This window comes from Gadus chalcogrammus, chromosome 8, assembly GCF_026213295.1.
Source record: "Gadus chalcogrammus isolate NIFS_2021 chromosome 8, NIFS_Gcha_1.0, whole genome shotgun sequence".
Lineage (NCBI taxonomy): Eukaryota > Metazoa > Chordata > Actinopteri > Gadiformes > Gadidae > Gadus > Gadus chalcogrammus.
The window spans coordinates 18351061-18376060 of NC_079419.1; the positions used below are offsets into that span (position 1 = coordinate 18351061).

General features: G+C 47.5%; 1 protein-coding gene and 1 long non-coding RNA gene across 2 annotated transcripts in view; both read right to left on the reverse strand.

Annotated features, from left to right (window-relative positions):
* LOC130387712 (SPRY domain-containing SOCS box protein 4-like) overlaps positions 1 to 19768 on the reverse strand; it is a 29005-nt gene extending 9237 nt beyond the window's left edge. Inside the window, exon 1 of the mRNA XM_056596932.1 lies at positions 19006 to 19768. Within this exon, the coding sequence (XP_056452907.1) occupies positions 19006 to 19768 (763 nt within the window). The remainder of the gene's footprint in view (positions 1 to 19005) is intronic.
* A 73-nt stretch (positions 19769 to 19841) lies between these two features.
* The window catches only part of LOC130388340 (uncharacterized), a 24201-nt gene continuing 19042 nt past the window's right edge, over positions 19842 to 25000 (reverse strand). Inside the window, exon 3 of the long non-coding RNA XR_008896401.1 lies at positions 19842 to 20020. This is a non-coding gene — a long non-coding RNA (uncharacterized LOC130388340). The remainder of the gene's footprint in view (positions 20021 to 25000) is intronic.

Sequence of the window (25000 nt, forward strand, 5' to 3'; positions counted from 1 at the left end):
GAGACAACCACAGGAACAAAAGACAGTGTGTGTGCAGTAATGGGCAGCCTCGCCTCAGAGAGAGACACAGAGAGACAGAGAGGCAGCAGAGAGGCAGCAGAGAGTCCCTTGCTGCTGTTCTAATGGGCTTACTAGCATATGGGTGCACTGCTGGGGCAAGCCGACCGCTACAGTGTCCTTCTCTTTCTAGGGCTGCACTCTCTTAAGACGCCCTCGAAGGAAGAAATAAACAGTTCAATAAAGAAGCTTAGCTATAGTGTGAAGGTCCTATATGGTACATGAAGACAAAAGCAGCTCGATAATGTAAGCTTGACTAATGTAAGATACATAAATATAAGGTAGACTTACTAGTCTATGCTTTAGCCTACTGTAAGTTACATGTAGCCAGATACTGACAGGTAGCAACCGGTAACAGGTAGGTAATGTAACGCAATCAGAAAATACAGAAAGGTGCAGCAAAGTACAGTACATACAGTTAGCTATCAAAAGGTACATATAGCTAGGTTGGCTAAGATAAATGTACTGTAAGGTGCATGTTGCAAGGGGAGCGTATCTATGTTCCCCGGGTCCTATGTTCCCCGCTTTGTATGTGACCGGGGAACATAGGACCCTGTGAGCAAATCTTTTATTCGTAGGATGGTAGGGGCAAGTACCGCCTTTTTCGTCTCTGATTCGCCTGTGATTGGTTAGAATGTCTCTCCTCCGATTGGTTATGGTAAGGGTTAGGTTTAGGGTTAACCCTCACCCTAACCCTAACCATTTGCACCCGGGGAACATAGGACCTGGGGAACATAGGGATGACCCCGTTGCAAGCTACCAGGCATAAGGAACATGAAGCTAAGCAAAGTATGCAGCTTAGTAGCGTAAAGTACATGTGGGGAGTATAAGGCACATGTAGCTACCTAGAGGAAGGAACATGTGGCTGTGTAGCTTAAGGTACAGCTGATGTAAGGTTTGTGTTGCTACTTAGCCTAAGTTATGTAGCATAATGTACACAGATGTCATTACTAATGTAATTAGTAGTAGTGTAATTCAACTTATGTACATAGCTACTTAATAACACAAACATAGAAACGTGCTACATGTAGCTTACGATACATTTTTCTTCCATAGTGTAAAAGACACAATAACCATAGCTCATTCGTTAGATAGGGGGGCAGGGCTGGCTGGCTGAACGCGAGGAGCCAGAAACCTAAGCTACCACTCTATGGCTCTGATTCCCTCCTTACTGTAACTCCAGAGTTCACACACTCCCCTCTGGGAGGAGAACACACACACACACACACACACACACACACACACACACACACACACACACACACACACACACACACACACACACACACACACACACACACACACACACACACACAAACACACACACACACACACACACACACACACACACACACACACACACACACACAAAGAGAGACAAAGAGACAAAGAGAGAGAGAGGGGGAGAAGGAACAAGAAGGTGAGTGGGAATGAGAGATGGAGGTGGAGAAAAAGAGCAGTGGTGGTAGAAATAAAATGATAATGATGAGGATGGAGACCGAGAACTAGAGTGGAGAAAAATAGAAGGCGGGGATCACAGGGGTGGAGAGAGAGAGGGAGATAGAAGGTGAACAGAACAGGTGAGAGTTAGAGTGTGTGGGTGGGTGGGGGGGAGAAGACTTTATCCATGAAATGCCAGAAAAATGACAGAGGTGGGCGGCACCATCATCCTGGCCGACCTTCAACTCTCAATGACACAGCCCCAGACACACAGACAGGGCTGTGAGCCGACTAAATCAACTTGAAAACAGACCGCTCCATACCAGACATAAACACCGTGTTCACAACGGTGTCCATGGGAACATTCCCAGACGGTGTTGCTTACAAATGTCTGGGCTTTCTGTCTTTCTTTAGCAACAGCTGAGAAATCACGCACTAATTGCATGTGTTGTGCGGTATCCCCCATTGGTTTTAACTGCAGAAAAACTGCAGAAAGAAACACAAACGGAAAAGGGAATGAGTGAACATAAGCGTGAGTGAGGAGGAGAGGCTTGTTAGTCATTGGACGGTTTGATCAGACGTGCAGTGAACACGTTAGTCCTGGGAGAACGCACAAACAACATCCACATGGTGAGGATGAAGTGTGTGTTTAACCACCAACAACTCGTGTTCCACTCGGCCTGCCAGTGTTCCTCACAGAGAGCGTCCTCTAATCCCTTCAGAAGAAGGAAAACAGTCTAATACAGCCTAGAAAACAGACACAAGTGAGGGATGGAAATGATTAGACAAGAAGACAGATTGTCTTTGGAAAAAACCAAGGGCGAAAGAGAGAGAAGGGAGGCATGGAGAGAGAAGAGAGGCAGGGAGAGAGAGAAGAGAGGCAGGGAGAGAGAGAAGAGAGGCAGGGAGAGAGAGAAGAGGCATGGAGAGAGAGAAGAGAGGCAGGGAGAGAGAGAAGAGAAGCATGGAGAGAGAGAAGAGAGGCAGGGAGAGAGAGAAGAGAGGCAGGGAGAGAGAGAAGAGGCATGGAGAGAGAGAAGAGAGGCAGGGAGAGATAAGAGAGGCATGGAGAGAGAGAGAGAGAGAGAGAGAGAGAGAGAGAGAGAGAGAGAGAGAGAGAGAGAGAGAGAGAGAGAGAGAGAGAGAGAGAGAGAGAGAGAGAGAGAGAGGCAGGGAGGGAAGGGAAGAGGCAGAGAGATGAAAATATGGAAGGGGCTAATGATGTGGTGACAGCCAGTCCCCTGTTCTCTCTCTCAGACAAGTCCGTTTTAATGGTTTGTCTAGTTCAGTGGTTCTCTCAAAAAATAAAAAAAAGTCATATACTTCTTTAAGTCCCCATTTTACCAGCACCAAAGGGGACGATTTCGTCACATTATTTGGTGTAAACATGAACATTTAGTGGGTAGTGCAAGAACTCACAGTTAAGTGAACTACATAGGGACGGGCTTCTCTTATGATATTGCTACTAAAATACTAGCCAAAAACATATTCAACACATTATTTAGTTGGAATATTCCCAACTGTGTTCATAACCAATTTACCAGAACCACATGGATACATGTTTTGAAATGTTCCTAATATTCCTTGTAGTTCTTTAAAGTACACTGTTCTGTTGTACCAGGGACCATGTATAATGATACACAGAATGTCTACTACTCAACACTGATGCTCATAAAGACCTTTCACAGACTTCTAGTGCTGATTTGACGGCGTCAAATACAAACAGACCAGTACCGGCTGACCCCTATACACGGTTTAAACTGTGTGAAAACACAGAAAACACCACTTTATGTCATGGCTCACCTAACAGGTTTAGTCTACCACACCGTGCAGGTGCTGATGCTAACCACACCAGGCAGGTGAGCTTCGATTAAGGCCTGAAACAGAGGCTATGGCCCTCTCTGCCGAAAGGCACTGGGTTCGATGCCCCAGTGTCCGCAGCCAGCCTGTAGTCATCCTAGTGCTCCTAACCCCTTAAGACCTGCTGCTTGACGCCATGCAACTCACTTAACTGTAAGTCGCTGTGGATAAAAGCGTCTGCTAAATAATTAAAAAGGAAAACAGTAATAGGATACGGGAACACTGCGTAATGTGAAGAGACAGGCAAGGGAGTGAGACGGAGGAGACATTCGCCAGCGGAGGAACTCCATTGATCTTAATGCGTCCATTTCGTCTCATAAGCGCAAAGCATTGAAGAGCCAAAATAGACACAGAAGACACAAATGGGAGGTAAAGGTAGGAGGTGAAAGAGATAATTTCCGCCTCATCATGCTGACTTCAGTAATGCAATGTCCCCTTAGCAGCACTATGAATACGACTAGATTGACAATAGTGGCCTTTGTTTCAGTCACACATAAACAAGCATGGACACACATTTTGTTATATGTGTGTGTGTGTGGGGGTGGGGCAGTTAAATGTGCACATGCGAGGCCAGGTGCACGGGCAGACTCGGCATAGAAGCAGTACATATATATGACAGTGAAGTGACGAGGCATTGGACTCAGCTTGATTGCAGTAAAATAAGGAACTGTGGGGGTTTTATGGAGACAGTATCGATGTGTATCGCATTTCACTGTATTGAGACAGAATCCATACTCAAGTTTGAACACAAAACTTCACATTGTATGCATACATACAATGCATATTTTTTTCCACTATCTATATTTTGTTTTGTGGTTTTGTGTTCCTTACAGCAGAACTCCCTCACTTGTGTATTACTACTGCTACACAACCTACTATTAAAAACGCCAAATCTGTGAATCGATAACACTAAGTATGAATGTGGATCCATTAGAGTCCCACCGGCTGGAATAAGGCAGCTCCAAACAAAATGGGCGAGAGTCAACAGAGACTAAGGAGAGACCAACAGGGTGAGACATAAACGCTTGGTAATGATGCAGAGTGAAGAGGATACAAATCACTGTGAGCTAAAGTTTAAACAAGACAGTAGTGGAAGGAGAAGGAAGTAGTGAGCAACAGGCCTAATCCTCCACTTTAAAAGGCAGGTATTCTTACAAAACCAGTGACTGTGTTCACCAGGTATGGTGTGGCAAGCATTCAAGAGTAGACATGCACATCCAATTGTTATTCCTGGACGCCGCATCTCAAACCTTCAGAAAGCTGCGGTGGGAATGGAACCCTCCGTGAAATAAAATACAAACATTTACAACCACCAATAGACAAAAGAGCTAAAGACGTCCATATTTTGCGACTTCAAACTTGGAAGCTAAATATTTTCTGCTGCATTCCGTCAAGAGGTTGTGAGAGGTCATGTCTCAAGTGTTGACGAGGCTGGAGTGAGAGTTCTGGTATCTGGTATTGAGTTTCTGCTGTACCAGAACATTTAGTGATTGCATCTCTTCTCTAGACATCTAAACTGCAGTCCTTCCTTTGGTAAACAAGCCATACAAAATCGTTGAGTCGAGTTTTTATGAAATAAATTGGTCAAAGCCTCAGGGTTACCTGAAACAGATTCTTATCTGCTCAAGAACAGCTGTTTGGAGTTTGACTGTTAAACTCTGCAAATGGATGCTTTCATTCTTAAAGCGTAGATTATGTGTGGGAGGAGCTCAAAGTCAGTCAGTTGAAAGGAGAGGGTGTTAAAAGCTCCGCCACCAGAGATTTGCGATTCAAACCCACTCTGGAGGTAGGACCATTTCCCGGGAGCAAAACAAAAACCTTCCCCAGGAGTCATTAACAATGGGAGGATGGATTCCACGTTGGAATGGGGGAACATGTACATTTAAGTCCAAGATGTACAACAGAATGTACACTTGTAGTTCTGTGCCGAGTGCTGGATGGTGTATTTTATCAAGTGGAATTGGTTCGAGTTCCAGTCAGAAGGATAAAAAAAGGAAGCATATTGAATACAACTTAGTGAATGAAGATATTTCTCACTCAAATACGATGCACCTCGAGCAATGGAAGGTTGAGCACTCATTAATATTCCATACAACGTTTCTTTTCCGTCTCCTTTTTGACAATTTTGCATCGATCGCTCGTTCAAACACCAGCTCGCTTGTCAGTGCAGGACTGAAGTTCCTAGGGTTGGGTCCGTGTCGACCAGGACAGACATCCACTGCCGGCGCCCTATTGGACCACGAGCCGGTCTTTGAAACAAGAGGAGGAGGTGTCAGCGCTGCAGCCACTGGTGCCCTCGCAGTGCGTCTTTTGACCATGGCAAACGCACACGGCTAGGGTTTATCCGAGGACGCGGAGCCCACAGAGGAGAAATTTGAACTACCACAAGCTATGGTTCTGTACTGCTCATCGCTTTACTGAACTTCACAGATCCAGGAACGAGGGCCTTCCAGAGACGAATGGAGGACTGGACCCGGGGCGTTTGGCGGATGACGAAGAAGTGTTGTTTCACTGAAGTAGTTCTGGAAAACTAAATTGCCACCAATGCCATGACAAAGACCCAACCAGGGGTCGACGGGTAGGGGGAAATAAGAAGGAGGTGGACCGCTCTATCAACACCAACAGGACGCCGCCGAAACAGGGAGGATGATAAACCACGATGGGGAGGCATAACGAAGAGGGAGCAGGAAACACCAGGGTAGCGATGGAGCTGGAGAGCACCGTGGAAGACGTTCCAGCTGAGGCCCGGTTCTACGGCATCGGCGAGAGGGAGGAGGAGAGGAGAGGAGAGGAGAGGAGAGGAGAGGAGAGGAGAGGAGAGGAGAGGAGAGGAGAGGAGAGGAGAGCAGGGGGCAGCAATATGACCGCATCAGCGCCAGAACCCCAGAGTGATGGAGGAGTGTGGGCCACTGGGCCGGGGAAGGAGAAGGGATAGAAGGATTAACTTAATGGTGGGAGAGGACGGCGCTGTGAGCAGAGAGATTAGGCTCTGCCACCATAGCCACCAGACGACCAGTAGCCAGGAGGAGGAGGAGGAGGAGGAGAATAGGATGAGGAGGAGAATAGGATGAGGAGGAGAGGAGTTCTCGGTCTCTGACAGAGGTGTAGAGAAAGTCGATAGGAGTGTGATGTCACTGGGAGAGAATTCGGCCAGTGCCGAATTGGAGACCGGGGGATGATTGATCAACACAGTCAGTACGGGGGTCAAAGGTCGGAGTACAGTCCCAGCAGACGGCTGGCCTAGAATATCAGCGCCTGCTCACTGTGAATCACTTTTAATCACTTCTCGGGACTCCTTGCCCTTGCTATGGCTGCAAACACTGACTCAATACCAGAGATTAATTAACATTTATAGCCTTTGGAAACATATGTGGACTTTCCTTGTACACTGAGGCCACCGATACATTCAAATAAATATTATTCTAAATAGCAGGGAAACGGTTCCCATTTTATAACCCATGAACCCATGACCCATAAACAACATTTATGGCACCTGGCGTAAAATATGCTGTAACTTCTACGAATACAGACATTAAATTAATTATTAATAGAGGTGCTTAGGAAAGCAAAAAGAGCAATCACGCTTTGAGGACGTAATAGAATCGAGACATGATGCATTCATGCCCTGCCCTTGTCAACAACCTAATAATAAGTAGTTGTTGTTGTTGTTTGCCATTTTAAGATAGGCTATCTTATTTGTTATACATACTAGGATATCTTGTTGGTTATACATACTAAGCATACAGTGCACAGTACATCATAAATATTATGTTGCTTGCATTTAATGTCAAGGTCTCTGCTTCGCTCCATTCAGGACGTGCTTACGTTCAGGGGAGTATTCACCGAGGCCTGACTTGAATGATGTGTTGCAAAGCACACCTCAGGATTGAATAGGAGTAAACCAATCATTTGCCCCACATATAAACAATCCAAAGGAGAGACACCTTGAGAGGGATCACAGAATAGGGATCCCTACTTCAGGCAAGGTTAGTCGCACAAAAGGTGGCGGAGGGCCAGACCTTTAAAAGGTTGTTCTTCAACAAGAAAATAAAAGAAGAAGCTATTATGGCTGTCTGACATGGTGATGATAAATGGCCATACTTTTATATTTCGTTTTTTAGGTGGGGGTTTAATTTGACAAAGGCATAGACCTTGGGTGTACAACATCAATTCACCTGCCAAAACCTACTTCAACCCTCCCCATGGCCCTGAAAACACTCGCTATTGTGGCCGGCTTCAGATCGCTCTCTACCCGGCTTGTCCTCACGTAAAGTCTGGACCTGTCGCCCAACCGAGATTTATTTTGTGTGTTTAACTGCTTGTTATTTAGTCATTAACCAACACTTTTTCCCCAGGGGATTTTTTTATTGATGTCATAAGGAGCATTGATTGGGATTGGGTACTCGCTCGAGGAGGTCTGTAGATGCGGACAGCGAGCCAATGCCCTTTCAGCTGGGAGTAAGAAACCCTGTCCTCTGACCTTTACGTTTGCTAGACGCCAACCTCTCTGTTCAATTAAGCGGAGCAATCATTTTCCCCTGACACTGGCCTAAACAGCCATGCATAAATATTAGCAGCGGTGAATTCTGAGTGGTGTATTGATTAGAAGTAATCCCCGAAAGCGGGCTGCATTGTGCTCAAGGTAAACTTGATATCTGGTTGGCTAAAAGCACATTTATAGAAGAGTAATTACCTGCCATGGACAGCCTATTCAAGATGGAAAGAACACTGCGAAACACAGTATGGTCGTACGCATCTGTCCGCCGGTTCTTTGAACCTTGTGTCCGTTTCTCCCACTTGGGACGGCTGTTTTTGCAAACATTCATGAAAACATTGTGTACTGGTCATCGCTTTGCTGAACTTCACAGGACCAGAGAGGAAGGCCGTCGAGGGGCAAATGGAGGACTGGACCCGGGGTGTTTGCCGTTCACCTTCGGAGACCTGCTGAGGGCGGGGGGGAGGGGGGTGGGGGTGGGGGTGTTGAACCTGCAGCAGATCAGCACGTTCAATCCGAAGGCCCTGCTCTGCAACGGCCGATGGAGAGAGCCATCTTTAATTGACATTCATCAAATCTATAAAGTAGCGATGAAATGTCTTGGTACCATGACCTAGCACCACACTCACTCGTCGAATATATTCCAAAAAGGACCCAAATTCTGTATGTTAAAGTATCAATTCTCTCAGAACACAGTTCCCTGGTGAATGTCAAATATGTCTATTGTTATTCTATGCCAGTGTTAAAAGTTCTTGATATGCTCAAGTATCAAATGTAGTAGGCTACCTTATCATATGTCATCTTGATCATGACCTAATTTCCCAGTGATTTGGAGGCACGCTCCTCCCATAGGGCTGCTGCTCCAGATAGAAACTGTTGACAGTCCCCTTCTGCTCTTTACTGGCCTGGTATTCAGGTCAGCCTTATTGTCTGCCGTGTCAAAAGTGTCAACTGTCAAAATTACTTATTAACAAACTGCAGTGGGTGTTCAAAGCTGCTCACGCAGTAGAAAAGCACAATATATATTATTTTAATTGAAGTGTGGGCTATCTGTAAGTGTCCGTAGAGGGGGATCGATGTTTATATGCACATTTCAATTTTTATTTGTTTCTGTTAATGAATTAAACATGAAAGCTTTCTGAAAGAAGAGCCAGTAAGTGAACCACACTAATAAAAATCATGCTAATCAGGAACTCGTTATTCAGGCACAATTAACCTTCCACCAAAAATATTTTAAATAGTTAACTCGCTACGGCTGCTGTAGTTGTGCACTATTTTTAAGTATTTTTCACACACACTCTAATTTCTGTATAACCTCATTATCCAAGGATGTGTCCTCCAAAGTACCAGTGGTCGTTACGAAGGGAGATGACGTTTAATGATGTAGAAAGGACTGACTAGCGCAATGTGCCAGTAATGATTAACTACTCTGTGTACTTAATTTCTTCTAGTCAGAGCCTGACACTGCAGAAATACCATAGATAAATAACTCTGAAGGATCTTGAAGATGAATCAATCGTTAACTGATTCATTCATTCACAAACACACCACCATCACTTGCTCCTCGATCGATGACCGTGTGCATAAGTTGATACATATATTTTACCAAAGCCCATCTTAAGCTTCTCAATGTTATCATATACAATATTGACATTTACAGTTCAGTACCTAGCCACTTTGCCATCAAAAACATTAACTCGGAATTAAACAGAAATGTAAGTAGATAAATGCAATTCTGTCTCCGAACCTTTCTTAATGTTCAAATGTTCGAAAGTGTTACACTTCGCTTCACTCAAGAATTGTGGACATCTGGCAACTACATGAGAAAGGTACAAACAGTCAAAGTTGAACATTAGAAAAAGCCTCCATCTGTAGATGATGGAAGCTAAAGGGTCCCAGGCAAGGAGAAAAGCACCCCCCCTGCTGGTGAACCGTCGCACCGACCCCACACTGCAGCTAAGTCAACGCATCTCATTCCATTCCCAACCACTCCCGGATCAGATTGCTACCCATCTCTCCTCCTGGCCTGCCTGCACATCAACACGGCAGGGGGTGGAAGGGCCAGAGATGCCGTGGCCTCTATGAAAGGCAAAGTGTGTCCTCTTCCCCCTGCGCCGCCCTGAATCCAGGACACCCAACATCTCACTGATCCCCCATAAACCACCATTACATAATGGATGAGTACCAAACAGGTCTGGCGATCCTGAAAGTTAAAACCGATCGACAGGAAACTAAGCATTTCGGTTTGGAAGCAGGAGAATTAGGAATGTGATGCAAAATAAGAATGCATTATGATTAGAACGAAGGGAAGATTACGTTCTGAAAAACAGCCCACACACACACTTGACATGATGACATGTGCGTCATTCACGCCCGGCACTGATTGGTACTATACTCGTGTTATATTTTATAATGTATGGTTATCAATTGTTAACAAGACTGAAGAGACCTAAGTGCAGTGACAGAGTGAGACGACCAAAGGGGAGGAGAGCGAGAGGTAGAACGAGGCAGAGAGACAGAGAGCGAGAGAGATGGAGATGAGAGGGAAAGGATGTGAGGGGTAGCTTGCAGAGGCAGGACTTGTCTTCTCTCCTTTATTGTGTCCTTTATGACTTCCAGTCTCCCACTGCGCTCCTCTCATTTCCCCTCATCAATCACACCATTCTCTCGCTCTATCTCAATCTCTCAATCAATCCTCCTCACACACACACACACACACACACACACACACACACACACACACACACACACACACACACACACACACACACACACACACACACACACACACACACACACACACACTTCTGTCACTCTCTGTATGTCTCACTCACACCTATTACCTCTCCCTCACCATCTCACTCCCCATTTTCTCTATCTCCCTCCCCTCCCTCCCTCCCCCCCTCCGTCTCTCTCTCTCCGTCTCCCTCCCTCTCTCCGTCCTGTTCTGCTCTCTAGCAGCAGACTGCTTAGGAACAAACAGCAGATGTGATGGCAGAGCGCCGTCCTCAGCACATGCAGCCGGGCCTCTAGATACCAACACACACCCTCTCCTCCTCAACACATCAACGCTGCCACACACACAGGATTCAAACCAGGACACAGTGGACAGAAATGGAAGTGTGTGTGTGTGTGTGTGTGTGTGTGTGTGTGTGTGTGTGTGTGTGTGTGTGTGTGTGTGTGTGTGTGTGTGTGTGTGTGTGTGTGTGTGTGTGTGTGTGTGTGCATGGCCGTCATCACGAGAGGCACTACAAATGAGCTTCCTTGTAATAGGATCTCTAACTATCTTGTTTGGAATAAGAGGAATAATCGGAAGTACCAGCCAACCTGCCTGCCAGCAGAATATTAAAATGCAGAGTTTCACCATGTGTTCTTCCGCTGTGAACGTCTTCTGTGTCACTTTAGGGATCATTTCATCTCCAACCAAAGCAGACACTGTGATCTTTCGGCATGCCTGTCAATTTGCCCGAGCCCCTGCAGGCTTTGTTTATTCATACTTCCGTTCATCTCCCTCCAGCTCTCTCACACACATTCAGTCACATGGTCTCTTCCTCCTTCTAATCTCCATGCCCTCTATTAGCAAATCATAACTATTTTTAGTCATTTGTGTTCATTCAAGACACAATGAACGCAAAGTGGAATGGAGGAGATATAGACATGTAGATACAGTTCATTAAAGGTCCCATGGCATGCTACTTTATGGAAGCTTATATATAGGTGTTAGTGGTGTTAGAATTTCAAGAAATTCAGCCTTGGTGCAGAATTACAGCCACTACGAGCAAGTCCCAAAATGAGCTTTCCAAAAACGTGCCGTTTTTTAGAGGCGGGTCAAGGTGGAGGGTGGGGGTGTGGCCCTGAGCAGCTTGCGGCCACGGTACCATGTGCTCTGTTTACAGTGGATGTATCGCAATGGCGAGGCGCACACAGCTTTTGGCCGTGTTCTGTAAATATTCTAGAACACTCCGGGTGCTCCGGGAGTTCTGGTGCTCTATATCTAAATAATATCATATTATACATAGATATCTATATCATATAACATACATCATCACGGCCAAAAGCCGTGTGCGTCTCCAGACGATATGATGAATCTCAAACGACTGCGTCGGGTTCTCCGACGTCTCCGGTTCTTCCACTTCCACATCATTCGATTTTGTTCCCACCGGAGCCCCACTGCCAGCAGGCAGCGCCGAGGCACGGAGGCCCCGCGGCGGCGGTGCTTTGCGGCGGTGCCTCGGCAGCGGGGCTCCGGCGGGAGACAATCGCAGGCAACCATCCCTTTCTCCTCCATGTCGCGGTTAATGTACTTCAGGGAGTCGAAGCCAAAGTTCCTTTCCCCCAATTCCGTCTCAACCATGGCTGAGTTAACCCCCGCTACGAGTCTCGTTGTGGAAATACCAGAGACGTCAGAGAACCCGAAGTGTTATGCGCCATAACACCAACAGCAGAACGGTTATCCAACAGTCGTAGCTCATAGTCTCATTGGCGGGCCAAATTCTCTGGGCGGGCAAAGCAGAGAAGGTACCCTTATGATGACATATGGGGCAATCTTCAAAATCGGAGCGTCTGAGCTTTCATTTTTCAAAGGCGGAGCAGGGTACCTAGTGCTCGATTTACACCTGACGCCATTTCTAGACACTGGGGGACCATAGGCAGGCTAGGGGACTAGCCTGCCTATGGGGGCTCATATTAATGTTAGAAAACCTCATAAAGGGAAATGTTCATGCCATGGGTCCTTTAAGTAGCAGAAATTAGACGGAAGAAACTGAGGATGGACCCAGGAACCTTGAGCCTGGTAGTGGAACACCATCACCACGGCGATGTCCTGCCTCCTCCGCATGTGCATTACTCATTGTCTTTGTTCTCTCAGGGTGTATTTTTAAACACACTTCCTCTCACTTTTCACAGCCTCATTCATTCATTCACACCCTCCACGCCACCACCGGGCGTCGTACCGCGCTAACGAGTGCCCTGGGATCGCTCGCCATCGACGTGAAGACCAAAATACAATGCAGAAATATTAACTTATTTTCATACCCCAGTTCTTCCTTCCTTCTTTATTTGCTCAGTTCCTTCACTCCTGCCTCTACCTCAATCATATTAATATTTAACGATGAGTGTGCAGTGTGAAGAGAGACACGACGCAGGACTGAAGAGTTGCCGCCAAGGCTGTGGGAGAGGAGAACGATGTGTACTTTGTGGCCGTTTGACACGGTGGATCTGAGGCTTCCTAAACACTGGAGTGTAAAATAACATTACAATGGATCATAGCACTTTCATCTCTGCGCTGAAGTGAACAGAGTGTTCGCAGAGCCAAGTGCGGAGACTAAGGAATCCTTTGCCCGGGATGTTTTTTTCTTTATCGATTTCCCCAACTTACTGGTCCAACACATGGGAGCAGATTTGCACCCTGTTTGAAAGTTAATTTGGTAAAAGGATTGGAAACCTAACAGCACAGCCCTAGGAGAAACACAGCTTCATCCAATGTGAAGAAAATAGATATAAATATCTATATTTATATATTTTATAAATATGTAGATATACTACAAAAACTAGATGTCTGGTTTATTATACTTTATATCAAATGTATTGTGAGGGGATGTTCTCAAGAACTTTGAAAACAAGCTTCCAGAAACAATAGACTAGCAGCATGAAGGCATGAAGCTCAATATGCAAGCAGATACGGGACACCTGGTAACAGGCAGAATGCACCTGGAAGGGGAAAAACGTGAAAATAAACAGCACCTGCACAATCCAAGTCAAACGTGGGGTTTGCTGAGAGGAATTGCCAAAACACACAGGAAAGTAGTAAATCCAAAGCAAGCAGAAGCAGAACACCAAGATTGGGCGAATAGACCTCGAGCATGGAGCTTTAGCTATGCTGAAGCACAAACCTACTGACCCAGATATCACAGAGTCAGTAGTGTTTACTTAACGCTACGCGCTAGCTCGCTAACCCACAGCCCACTGCTGGGAAAGCTGGGTCGCGGCCTGGAACAGTTTAGCAATTTGATTGATGTTGTGGAACCAATCCCAACAAAAAATGTTTTTCGAGTTCATCCTCAACTCGTGGAACAAGTCAATTAACCCTTCCCTGTCCACCCACGCACACATTAGCCTCTGTTCCCCCCAGCCTCTCCTGGTCCATCATGTCAACATTTGACTTCCACAGATGTGTTTTTCCTGGGGAAGAAGAACGGTGCAGATGACTAGAGCCGTGGGGAACATCTCACTAACGCTGCTATTCCCGAGCAGAGCTTGAATTTAGTGTCCTGGTGTCAGGGGTGGTTTATGCTAGCTGGGTTTGTTTACGGCTCCCCCGGTGTATCCATACATAGCCTCTAGCTGCGCATGAATGGGATTCTGTGTAGCTCAGTGGGGAGGGGGCTGGTTTTGAGACTTTAGGGTCTTGTGACACAGACTAAACACTGCTGGTCGTGGAGGGTCGGATTTAGAAGGCTGTAAGTATGCGAGCAATGGGTATCGGGTATTCATGCAAAAGCGCAAAGCGGGTACATTTCCACTGAGAGTTATCTAGGAATGCAAAGTATGTGTTGATAATGGCTGCGGCTTTTGCGATGGGAAAGTGAGCGGCTGATCCTCGCCTGCACCCAATGCTGTCTGTCCTGCATGTATGTGTGGCTGAACAGCACGGGCAGATTATAGTGGGTTAAAGATACTCATATGTTACACCATTATATTTAGGCTATGTTAACAGCACAACCCACTTTTCCTCATCTTGACCTCCGGGTCGTTGGAGCCGAAGATTTATACGCACTGGCGGAGTGGCGGCGCCCAACTATGAATGATGCACTGTGACTCGGGCAGGTAGCAGACGTGAGCACATCTCGGCGATAACTCACCTCGCTACCCTACTGCGTCCTGGTTTACGTGTCGATACTGGCCGGCTGACCCCACAGACAAGGCAGGAGAGGGGGGGTTTGACGTGAAAGCCAGCTGTAAGCAACCGTGCTGCTGCTTTCCTTGTGTAATTAAAGCAGAGGTAAGAGGTAATAGTGGGATTGACGCGGAGGAGCTGAACATCACAATCAGAGCCCAGGCTGAGACAGCTCCTTCTGGGGTCTAAGCATCGCTAATTGGTACAATTACAAAGACGAGGGAGGTGTGTGTGTGTGTGTGTGTGTGTGTGTGTGTGTGTGTGTGTGTGTGTGTGTGTGTGTGTGTGTGTGTGTGTGTGTGTGTGTGTGTGTGTGTGTGTGTGTGTGTGTGTGTGTGTGTACATGTTATGTATGTGTGATTGTGTATGTGTGTGTGAGATTGTGTGTGTGTGTGTGTGTGTGTGTGTGTGTGTGTGTGTGTGTGTGTGTGTGTGTGTGTGTGTGTGTGTGTGTGTGTGTGTGTCTGTGTGTCTGTGTGTCTGTGTGTGTGTGTGTGTGTGTGTGTGTGTCTCTATAGAGGCAATGGCTAGAGTGTCTCACACGCAAACATGCAAAAACACACATGCACCTAGATGAACATGGACTTTAGAATTACAACTAGTGAACAGGGATTGACACTGATTAGCATTTCATGGAATTTCATGTATTCATATTCCTCCACATAACCCACACACGCACGCACACAAATAAAAACACCAGTCCCAGAATCACATTGTTGGCATACCATGCTGCTATGCTGCTTCGAGCAGGGAGCGTCTGGTCTGCCCGTCTGTCTCTAACCAAACACACACACACACCCACACACAGACTCTCTCCGCCGCCATGCGAGTCATTCATTCGGTTGAATCATTTTCCGAGTGAATAGTGAGTGAATCAAATCAAGTCAGTGATGCATGAAAACACCCTTGATGTTTCGAGAACCACATAGAACAACTATGACACACACTCTCACACATGCAACGTGTTTTCTGACTAGAACACAACTGTGCACCAAAGCCAGAGAGTCTGGCACACAATGTAACAAAGTGGAGACACTTTATGAGCAATGGGGAAGGCAGACGTGCATCCACCTGTGGTGTGCGTCCATGAGGATGTCATGCTCTCAGGCTATGTGCGTGTGCGTTAGAGGATGTCATGCTTACAGACTGAATCATCCACAGGGGCAGTAAAAGGCAGCTGCAGCTAAATTAACTGGAGTGGATACAGTCTGATGTCATGGAGTCTTTGACCGCAACGAGAGAGAGAGAGAGAGAGAGAGAGAGAGAGAGAGAGAGAGAGAGAGAGAGAGAGAGAGAGAGAGAGAGAGAGAGAGAGACAGAGAGACAGAGAGACAGAGAAAGAAAGAAAGAAAGAAAGAAAGAAAGAAAGAAAGAAAGAAAGAAAGAAAGAAAGAAAGAAAGAAAGAAAGAAAGAAAGAAAGAAAGAAAGAAAGAAAGAAAGAAAGAAAGAAAGAAAGAAAGAAAGAAAGAAAGAAAGAAAGAAAGAAAGAAAGAAAGAAAGAAAGAAAGAAAGAAAGAAAGAAAGAAAGAAAGAGAGTGAGTGAGAGAGAAACTCAAGGCTGTTCATTAAATCTCCAAATTAATAGATTCCGGGGAACAGATGAAAAGTGGGGAATTATTAATGTGAATTTGAAGACGCGGTTCTAATATATAAACAAATAAACTATTACGGGTCGGGACTGACCTATCAGAGCCGGCATCTCCGGACCAGCTTATATGGACTGGCCTATCAGGAGGGGTCTTGCATTCCTTTCATTTTCTGTGGACCTCAGTCTTGGCAGGACATCTTCAAAAAGCCAAAGCTCTTTTAGCAGCACTTGAAGCCCACGTGCGCTATTCAGGAGCGCTGCTATGTGATTTGTGTGGACAAAGGAAAATCTTCTTCTGTGAAATCGAAACAGATGGCCCAGCAATAGAAAATGGCTGACGTGTAGGTAACAAGGGCAGGTGCTTTAAGCAGAGCCCTGGCTAGGAATGTAACACAGACACACACACACACACACCCACCCACACGCACGGACTGAGGTGGTCAGGAGATAAAGCAGGCTGTTCTTCTGGATTTGATTTGTTGTAATCATTTAAACCAAACCAAGAGTTGACCACAGTGGTAGATTATGCCTTGCTTTAAAAAGTGCCTCTTTTCACTTTCGAATGGACTGCCCCTATTCATTTATTTGGTGATGATAAACTGAAAGCAATGGTTATGCTTCTACTCAACCGTTAACCATAACACCAGTATCAGATTTCAAAACACAGAGAACAGCTGCTCATGTTGTCATTGGTTTGTCGTAAACCTTGAGAGTAAGAGAACTTCAAACAGGGTTGTTCCTCCCAAGTAGAAGCTGGGGTTGGCAGGGCCACGAGTCCCAGACGTAACAAACTACACAGGAAGATGCGGTTGACTTCGGCTTCCTGCTCAGCAACGGACAAAAACACGCATTGTTGTGATACCAAATAAGACCCATGAGGTTCCACAAAATTCAGCTCTCTTCACAGAGTCACAGTGTGTGTGGGAGTGTGTGTGTGTGTGTTCTTAGAAATGAGAGTAGAGCCATAGCCTAGTCTAAACAAGACATACCAGCATTGAAACCATTTTGAACGGTACCTCCAATCTCAAGACATTTTCAAACAAAATGGTATGATAGACTCGCCAATTAGCATTCATGATAGTCTTCTCTCCCTTAGATAAACAGCGTCTCAGAACACCTCCCGGAGACATGTCTGCATTGAAGGAAAGCGGAAACCAATGGCACAGTCTGATGAGTGGAAAGGGAAACTGAAACTGGATTCTGGTGTATACAGATCAAATGGATAAAGACTTTCTTTGACTGCCTTCATAACAAAAGAGAAAGAACACACAAAGAGTCTGCATGGGATTGAGTGCACTCCAGAGCCAGCTAGCAGAAGTGGGACCAATTTCCCTCCAAAGGTGCCCCCAATAGAAATCTCATTCACAGTTTTATCCGTACAAAGTCATAGGAATAGCCGTTGATCTGTTACTCAGTCTTTATGTAATTAGCCTGTGGCCGATTAGTGCGCCATATCAGAGCAGAACGCTCCCAAAACAAATCCATATACACTACGGACCACAGATGCAAATTATCTATTGAGCTAACTCTGGTACAGAACCTGTTCTGTACATGGTCCCTGTCCACTAAACCAAAACTACTGTTCAAAAGTTTAGGGTCACTTAGAAATGTCCTCACTTCTTTTTTTAAAACGTGAAATCATCAGGAATACAGTCTAGACATTGTTGATGTATTAAATGACTGTTCTAGAGCTGGACACGGCAGATTCCTAATGGAATATCTACATAGGTGTACAGAGGCCCATTTCCAGCAACCATCACTCCTCTGTTCTTATGGTACATTGTTTAGCTGATCGTGTTAAAAGGCTAATTGATGATTAGAAAAACCCTTGTGCAATTAAGTGTGAGTTTTCATGGAGAACAGGAAATTGTGTGGGTGACCCCAAACTTTTGAACGGTGGTGTATGTTCTTCTCAGAACTGTTATTTCGTGCTTTTCCATGGTAACACCTGGCCTGTATTCTCCGGCGTGCCTCCCTGTGGTTTTATCACAGACCCGAGCCCCAGCCTCCTCTTCTTCAACGCCCGGTGTGGACCTCGAGGGAGGCATCGATGAGGGGGGCTCCGCAGGGTGTCCTCATGCCGATTGGACACGGCGCAGCATCCCGAGCGGAGCCACCGAGTGGAGGGAGCGACGGCAGGAGAGCCGGGACACAGCGCCCCAGGACACAGAGCCCCGGGGCTGGACGCTCGATGTGCAGGGCTCCCCTGAGGACACCGTTAAAGGGGAGAGAGGACGGGCCTCGAGGAAACGAGCTTTAGACAAGCCGCTGCTCTGCTGAATGCTGTCGTTTGAGTCACATACTCAATCTGTCGGCGGATCGCTTGGCTCCGGGGGACAGCAGCGGTGGCGCTCGCCGTTAAGGAGAGTAGATCATTAACCCGCGTTTAAAGGATCCATCTGCTCTTTTTAAACAGGAATATTGTTAAGCTGCCCTTTCCGTCCATCTGTCCGTCTGTCTCATTTAAATATAGTGCCCGCTCTGTCTCGCTCGTCACTGAAATTTAACCTTTTATTTTTTTTTTTTACCATTGATCTATTACTCTTCTGTAAGGACTCAGAGAGAAGTGTTATAGTCCATTTTTTTATTTTTTCAGTTTGGTTGCCCCCGACCTCGATACCCAATACCCAGCAGAAGAAGCTCTAGAAGCGAGCGGCGGCGGTACTTACGATCCAGGCCGTTGACGTACTTCATGGTGATCTCGCAGTGGCCCCACACGGCGCTCACCACGGGGTACAGCTTGCGGCCCTTCAGGCCCCGGAAGGCCACGCCCAGGTAGTGTCCCTCCACCATGAAGCTCAGCGTGCCCTCGTCCATGTCCAGCACCACCAGGAGGCCGTCGGGCAGCGAGAAGGCCTCCTCGGGCTCCAGGAAGCAGGGGTAGGCGGGCGCCGCGCCGTGCGCCCGGTTCTTGCTGTCGTGGTAGAGCCGGTTGCGGCCAAGGTCCCAGCCCCACGACTCGCAGTCCGACCCCACCAGCGCCGTGTAGCCCACCGAGTGCAGCGGCGCCTCCGCCGTGGCCACGCCCACCACGGCGTGCGTGCCCCGCTGCCGCGCCGGCCAGTGGATCCGCCACACGTGGAGCCCCCGCGTGTAGCCCACCCGGCCGCGGATGCAGTCGGTGCTCTGGGCCACGGGGTGGCGGTGGAAGGTCAGCTTGTCCTCGTCCTTGATGAAGACGTTGAGCGAGCGGTCGTCGGGGTTCCAGGCGTGGCGCAGCTGCGCGTCGGGGCCGGCGCACGGCATGTCCAGCAGGAGGTCCAGCCGGGTGGGCTTGGAGAAGTCGGGGCCCCGGAGCTCGGGGTGGCGGCGGCGGTGGGCCGAGGGCCGGTAGGACGGGGAGCCGCCGCTGCCGCCTCCGCCCACGCCGCCGCCGCCGCTCTCCCCGCGGCCGTCCACCGACTTGATGCCCCCGGAGATCTTCTGGCCCATGGCCCCGGACTGGAGGACCCGGTGGAGGGCAGGGGGCAGAGGGGAGAGAGGAGGGCGGGGGGTGGGGGGACGACTGGGCGGGTGGATGTCTGGGACGTCCCTGGCGTTACCTCATCAATGCGGCCGGGCGGAGCTGGTGGGACGCAGGCGGGAGGACGGAGGGAGAGGAAGTGGCGGTGACAACGCAGGAAGCGGGCCGTCTGGTCTCATGCCAATAATAACTCCAGTGGGAAGGAGCTGCAACAGAACGTCCTAAGGAAGAGTAGGGGGGGGGGGGGGATACAGACGAACAAATTAACCACAGCGAAGAGGTTATGAAGTCTGACATCACCTAGGAATCGTATTAACAGCGGGGAAAACAATGGAGGGAAAGAAATAGAGCGCGGACAAAGAGAGGATGAAAAGGGACTTGGAGAACAAGATGGATGATGGCAGGTGCTGTGTTCACCAGTAACAAAGGATGGGGAAGAGGCAAGCCACAAGCAGACACCAGCACCCTGGCACACTTCCTCTGACTCAGCGCACACACACACACACACACACACAACTCATGTACCAACGCACACTCAACTTGTGTGCCAATTTATGTACCCATGGCTGCACTTGGGTGCACACACATACACACATCCGCTACATAACACCGTGTTCTTTCTAAAGCTGGTGCTCTCTCATTTAATTTATGTGATTTTAATCTGGTTCCTTGTCAAAGCATGCGTCTGAGTCTGCAAGTATTGCAATGCAACAACAGGAAGTAACCGGAACGCTGTCCGTCTGCGATAACGCAGGAAGTTAGCCCGGGCGAGCCCGGCATAAATTGTTAGCAGCCGTGTGCTCCGATCAGCTTTGTGAGTTTGGGGTGAAAGATTTGTGATGGTGCCTTTAATTTGCCCCCCTTTGCGGCATTTAATTGCTACAGCAACTCTGCATTGTCCCACATCAATGCAGCCCACACACATGGGGAGAGGGAGAGAGGAGGGGGGGGGAAAGAGAACAGGAAGGGGGCGAGAGTGGGAAAGAGAAGGAGTGAGAGAGAAACCGGGAAAGAGAGGGAGCGAGTGGTGGAGAGAAAGAGAGAGATTCCCCAGTTTAACTGATGTAGTGGTGTCTTCCAGGAGGGACATCTGGTGCTTCCTGTTCACAGCGAAAGAGGACAGCCTCACCCGAGGCAATCTCCCCCCCCCCCTAGCCAGCCGGGGAGGTGGGAGGGAGAGAGCTGTCTCTGCTCTCCATCTGTCTCATCCATTTCCCGCTCACCTCAAAGCCACCCGCCCAACATGAGCAGAACACCACGATGCATTAGGGCTGGGGATGCTTATGAACGTGTCCTCGCTGCTAGCATAACGTCAACTCTTCAATAAGAAAACATCGGTTTAAAATATATTTGGTAGGATGCAGAGAATCCATGTATTTGTTTATGGTGAGGTTTGATGCTAATAAAACAGTTAGGGTTAGGGTTACGGTTAGGGTTGATGTCTTCTTGAAACTTATTCAACTTAAACTAAATTAAACTCTGGTGTTGCACAATAAGGGGGTGGGGGGCACAGGCCCCTGTGGCTCTAGATAAGCACGACACCTCAACACTGCAACCGTTGAATACCAAATCAAGTCTCCCCTCCGTGGGGCCAAGATTATCCAAAACAACCAAGCAGATGCCTGATAACAGATTGTATTCTATACAATCCACTTTATTTCTTGTTTTGTAGACTAAAGCACTAATTGAATATTCTAACCAAGGGGTGTATTACATTTTAGGCACGGAATATAAACAGTTCTAAAGTACTAAAATATGCATTGCAGATTATTCACAGACAGATTTCAATGATCCCAGAAAGTCTGTTTGCCAGCTTTCCACAGAGTATCATCGAGTTGTTTTTGAGTATAGTTCTTGTTTTAACTTGCTGTGTTTTTGCTTGTGTGGCCAAGGTACATTTCTCTCTCGCTCCATCTCTCCGTCTGAATGAGGTCATGGCAGCTGGCAGGACCCAGCCTACCACCACTGAGTTCAATCCTAAGCACGACAGGGTTCATTATGTGAACACCCCCACACACACCCCCACACACACCCCACACACACACACACACACACACACACACACACACACACACACACACACACACACACACACACACTCAAGTCTCATAGTGTTTCACGGTGCTTATGGATGGATGTCTCATGGAAGATTCCACAATTACCGCTTTCTAATGGACAGCCAAAGAAACATGATTCAGTATGGTAAGAAACTAACAACACTTAGAGACGGACTGTGTGTATGTGTATGTGTGAGTAGGTGTAGCCCTATATGTGTGTACGCATGCGCGTGTGTGCGCGTATGTGTGCCGGAGTCAGCTGGCAGGGTATGTGGACAACAATCTCCCAGAAAAAACCCATCTCTGCCAAGGGGCCATTTGACCCTTGACCCCCCCCGCATCTCCGGCCCGGCTCGGCTTTCGGAGGCTGTTTATAAGTTACAACACGCCGTTACCATCTGCGACCGTCGTGTTTACCTACCCCTCTCTCTCTCTCTCTCTCTCTCTCTCTCTCTCTCTCTCTCTCTCTCTCTCTCTCTCTCTCTCTCTCTCTCTCTCTCTCTCTCTCTCTCTCTCTCTCTCTCTCTCTCTCTCTCTCTCTCTCTCTCTCTCTCTCTCTCTCTCTCTCTCTCATCCACCACACTCTTAGACCTGGGGCCAACTGCCGCTAACTCGTTTAGAGACCGTCTGCACTCGTTCGTCATCCCCTCATCTTCCCCGTCCGGCTGGGGCCCGACAGGTACGGCCGTTGAGGGCGGCCATATGCCACTCGCATGCGACGCCGGCATATGGCGGCGTCGCATGTGAGCGCACACACACACACACACACACACACACACACACACACACACACACACACTAGGGGAGGTACTTTAAAGTGGTAGGAGATGAATATCGAGTATCACAGGTGGGCTCACGTGGGAGTGGTTTGGGAAGAGGAACATGAAATGGAGAGAGGGAGAAGGTTAGGGGGGGTGGGGAGAAAGAGATAGAGAGATAGAGAGAGAGATAAACACAGTGCACAGTCTGCAAGAGCAACAGACAGACAGACAGACAGACAGTCAGACAGACAGACAGACAGACAGACAGACAGACAGACAGACAGACAGACAGACAGACAGACAGACAGACAGACAGACAGACAGACAGACAGACAGACAGACAGACAATGGAACGCATTCAAAAGGAGAGGAAAGAAATGCTAATAAGTAAACATAGAGAGGGTAGTAGCCACTTCCCACAGACAGACAAGAAGCTGCGATGAAATAATAGGGTGTAATAAAAGGAGACAGAAAAGGGAGAGTAAACCGTGAACATTGGGAGAGAATGGACAAAGACAGACAGCCTGAGACATTAAGATGTACATTAAAGAAAAGTAGTTTGGGCTTTTCTTCTATGGATCATCTAAAACGCTTTCTACGGTCTGGGATCGGGTTTGTGGGTGGAAAATAAAGAGACAGAGACAGATACTGAGACAGACTGAGACAGAGGGAGGGAGGGAGAGAGAGAGTTGTGGGGGGGAGAGTGAGAGAGCAAAAGAGAGATAAAGAATACGACAGCGTTTGGGGCTTATGTGTGAATTATTGGCGAAGCTCCGAGAAAAGATCCTATCTTGGGCTCAAAAGAAATATCCTATCTAGGGCCTCGGAGAATGTATTTTATTTAAGTGTTCTCTGAACTCTGACGGGGCACAAGACCTTTGAAAACACACAAATGCTCTCTCGCGCGCACGCACGCACGCACACACGCACACACGCACACGCACACACACACACACACACACACCTCTTTCAGACCAGGGGAAGTCTGGTTAGCCTTTCCCGACACAAGCGGCAAGACGAGGCGTAGAGAGGAGGTGGATCAAACATACAATGTTTAGTCTCCATGAGTCACAGCACCATTCCGTGATGTTCAATTATGCAGGGTGTGTGTGTGTGTGTGTGTGTCACACCAACAAGTGAAATATGAACACTCATTGACCCCATAGAAAAGAAATAGACCACCAGACTGCAAGGCCTATGTGTGTGTGTGTGTGTGTGTGTGTGTGTGTGTGTGTGTGTGTGTGTGTGTGTGTGTGTGTGTGTGTGTGTGTGTGTGTGTGTGTGTGTGTGTGTGTGTGTGTGTGTGTGTGTGTGTGTGTGTGTACTTCCTCTCCCTCACAGAGGGAGCACCTGCAGTAGGTCAAACCAAATCGGCAGAGTCATGTCCTAGTAAAAGGCAAGGCATGAAGGGCATTGTGTTCAATTCCAATGTGTGTGTGTAAGTGTGCAAGTGTGTGACAAAAAAAGCTTCCCCATGGCACGTTTAATCCACTTTAGATGCAGTTTATAGAGCTGGTCACAACAGCAATTTCTGGGGGGAAAATACAAAATAAATTGCATAACTCCAAGATTGCCCTACATAAATAGCTTTTCATGACACAAGATTTATTTTCCAAAATCCAACCAATTTTCCTGCTTTTGCAACTGTTAGCTGGTTGCTAGGTAACCAGGGTACTGTGGAAACAACAATCAGGCAAAACACAAACACACGTGCACTCAGAGACAAACGCGTACGCACACGCAAGATATTGGATAATCAATACGGTTCCGCATTTGTATTTTCCAGTTCCTAAATAGACTTGGCATTTGTTGAACCTAGCCGAGACTTGTTTGTTCTCCAGGGGTGTCAAAACACAGGCGGTGATCCCAGACACCGAGTTAGCCCAGTTAGGAATTCCAGACCAACAGTTGGAACATTTGACACAACCGCCTCTCTGTGGCCCTCGTCCTCCGCTTAAGGTGTGCTGGACGCAGTCTGGGAAACCAACCCCTCACTTGTCGTGACACTCGTTTGCTCCGGCTCTTTTTTTCATTTTCCATCACCTTTTTTTCCCCTCTTCCTTCATCCCCTCTTTCCCGACTCTGCTGGACATTCCAAGCAGGCTAAAAATGAAAAATTATATCAGCCTGGGCTTGCGGCACATAAACAACTTCTAAATACACACACACCTAAATCACCGAGATGAGGATGGGGTGGTGTTGTTGTATCCGCGAAGGCACAATGAGGCCACATATATCACACACTTTAATGGTGTCATTAAAGGCCAGGTTGGTGAAATGCACAGCATCACGAAGAGTGGTGCAGCACTGTGCTGTGTAGCCATACGTCACCACCCCTACCCTCTGGCTGCGGAGAGACTTTAAAGGACACGGCGTAAGGGCG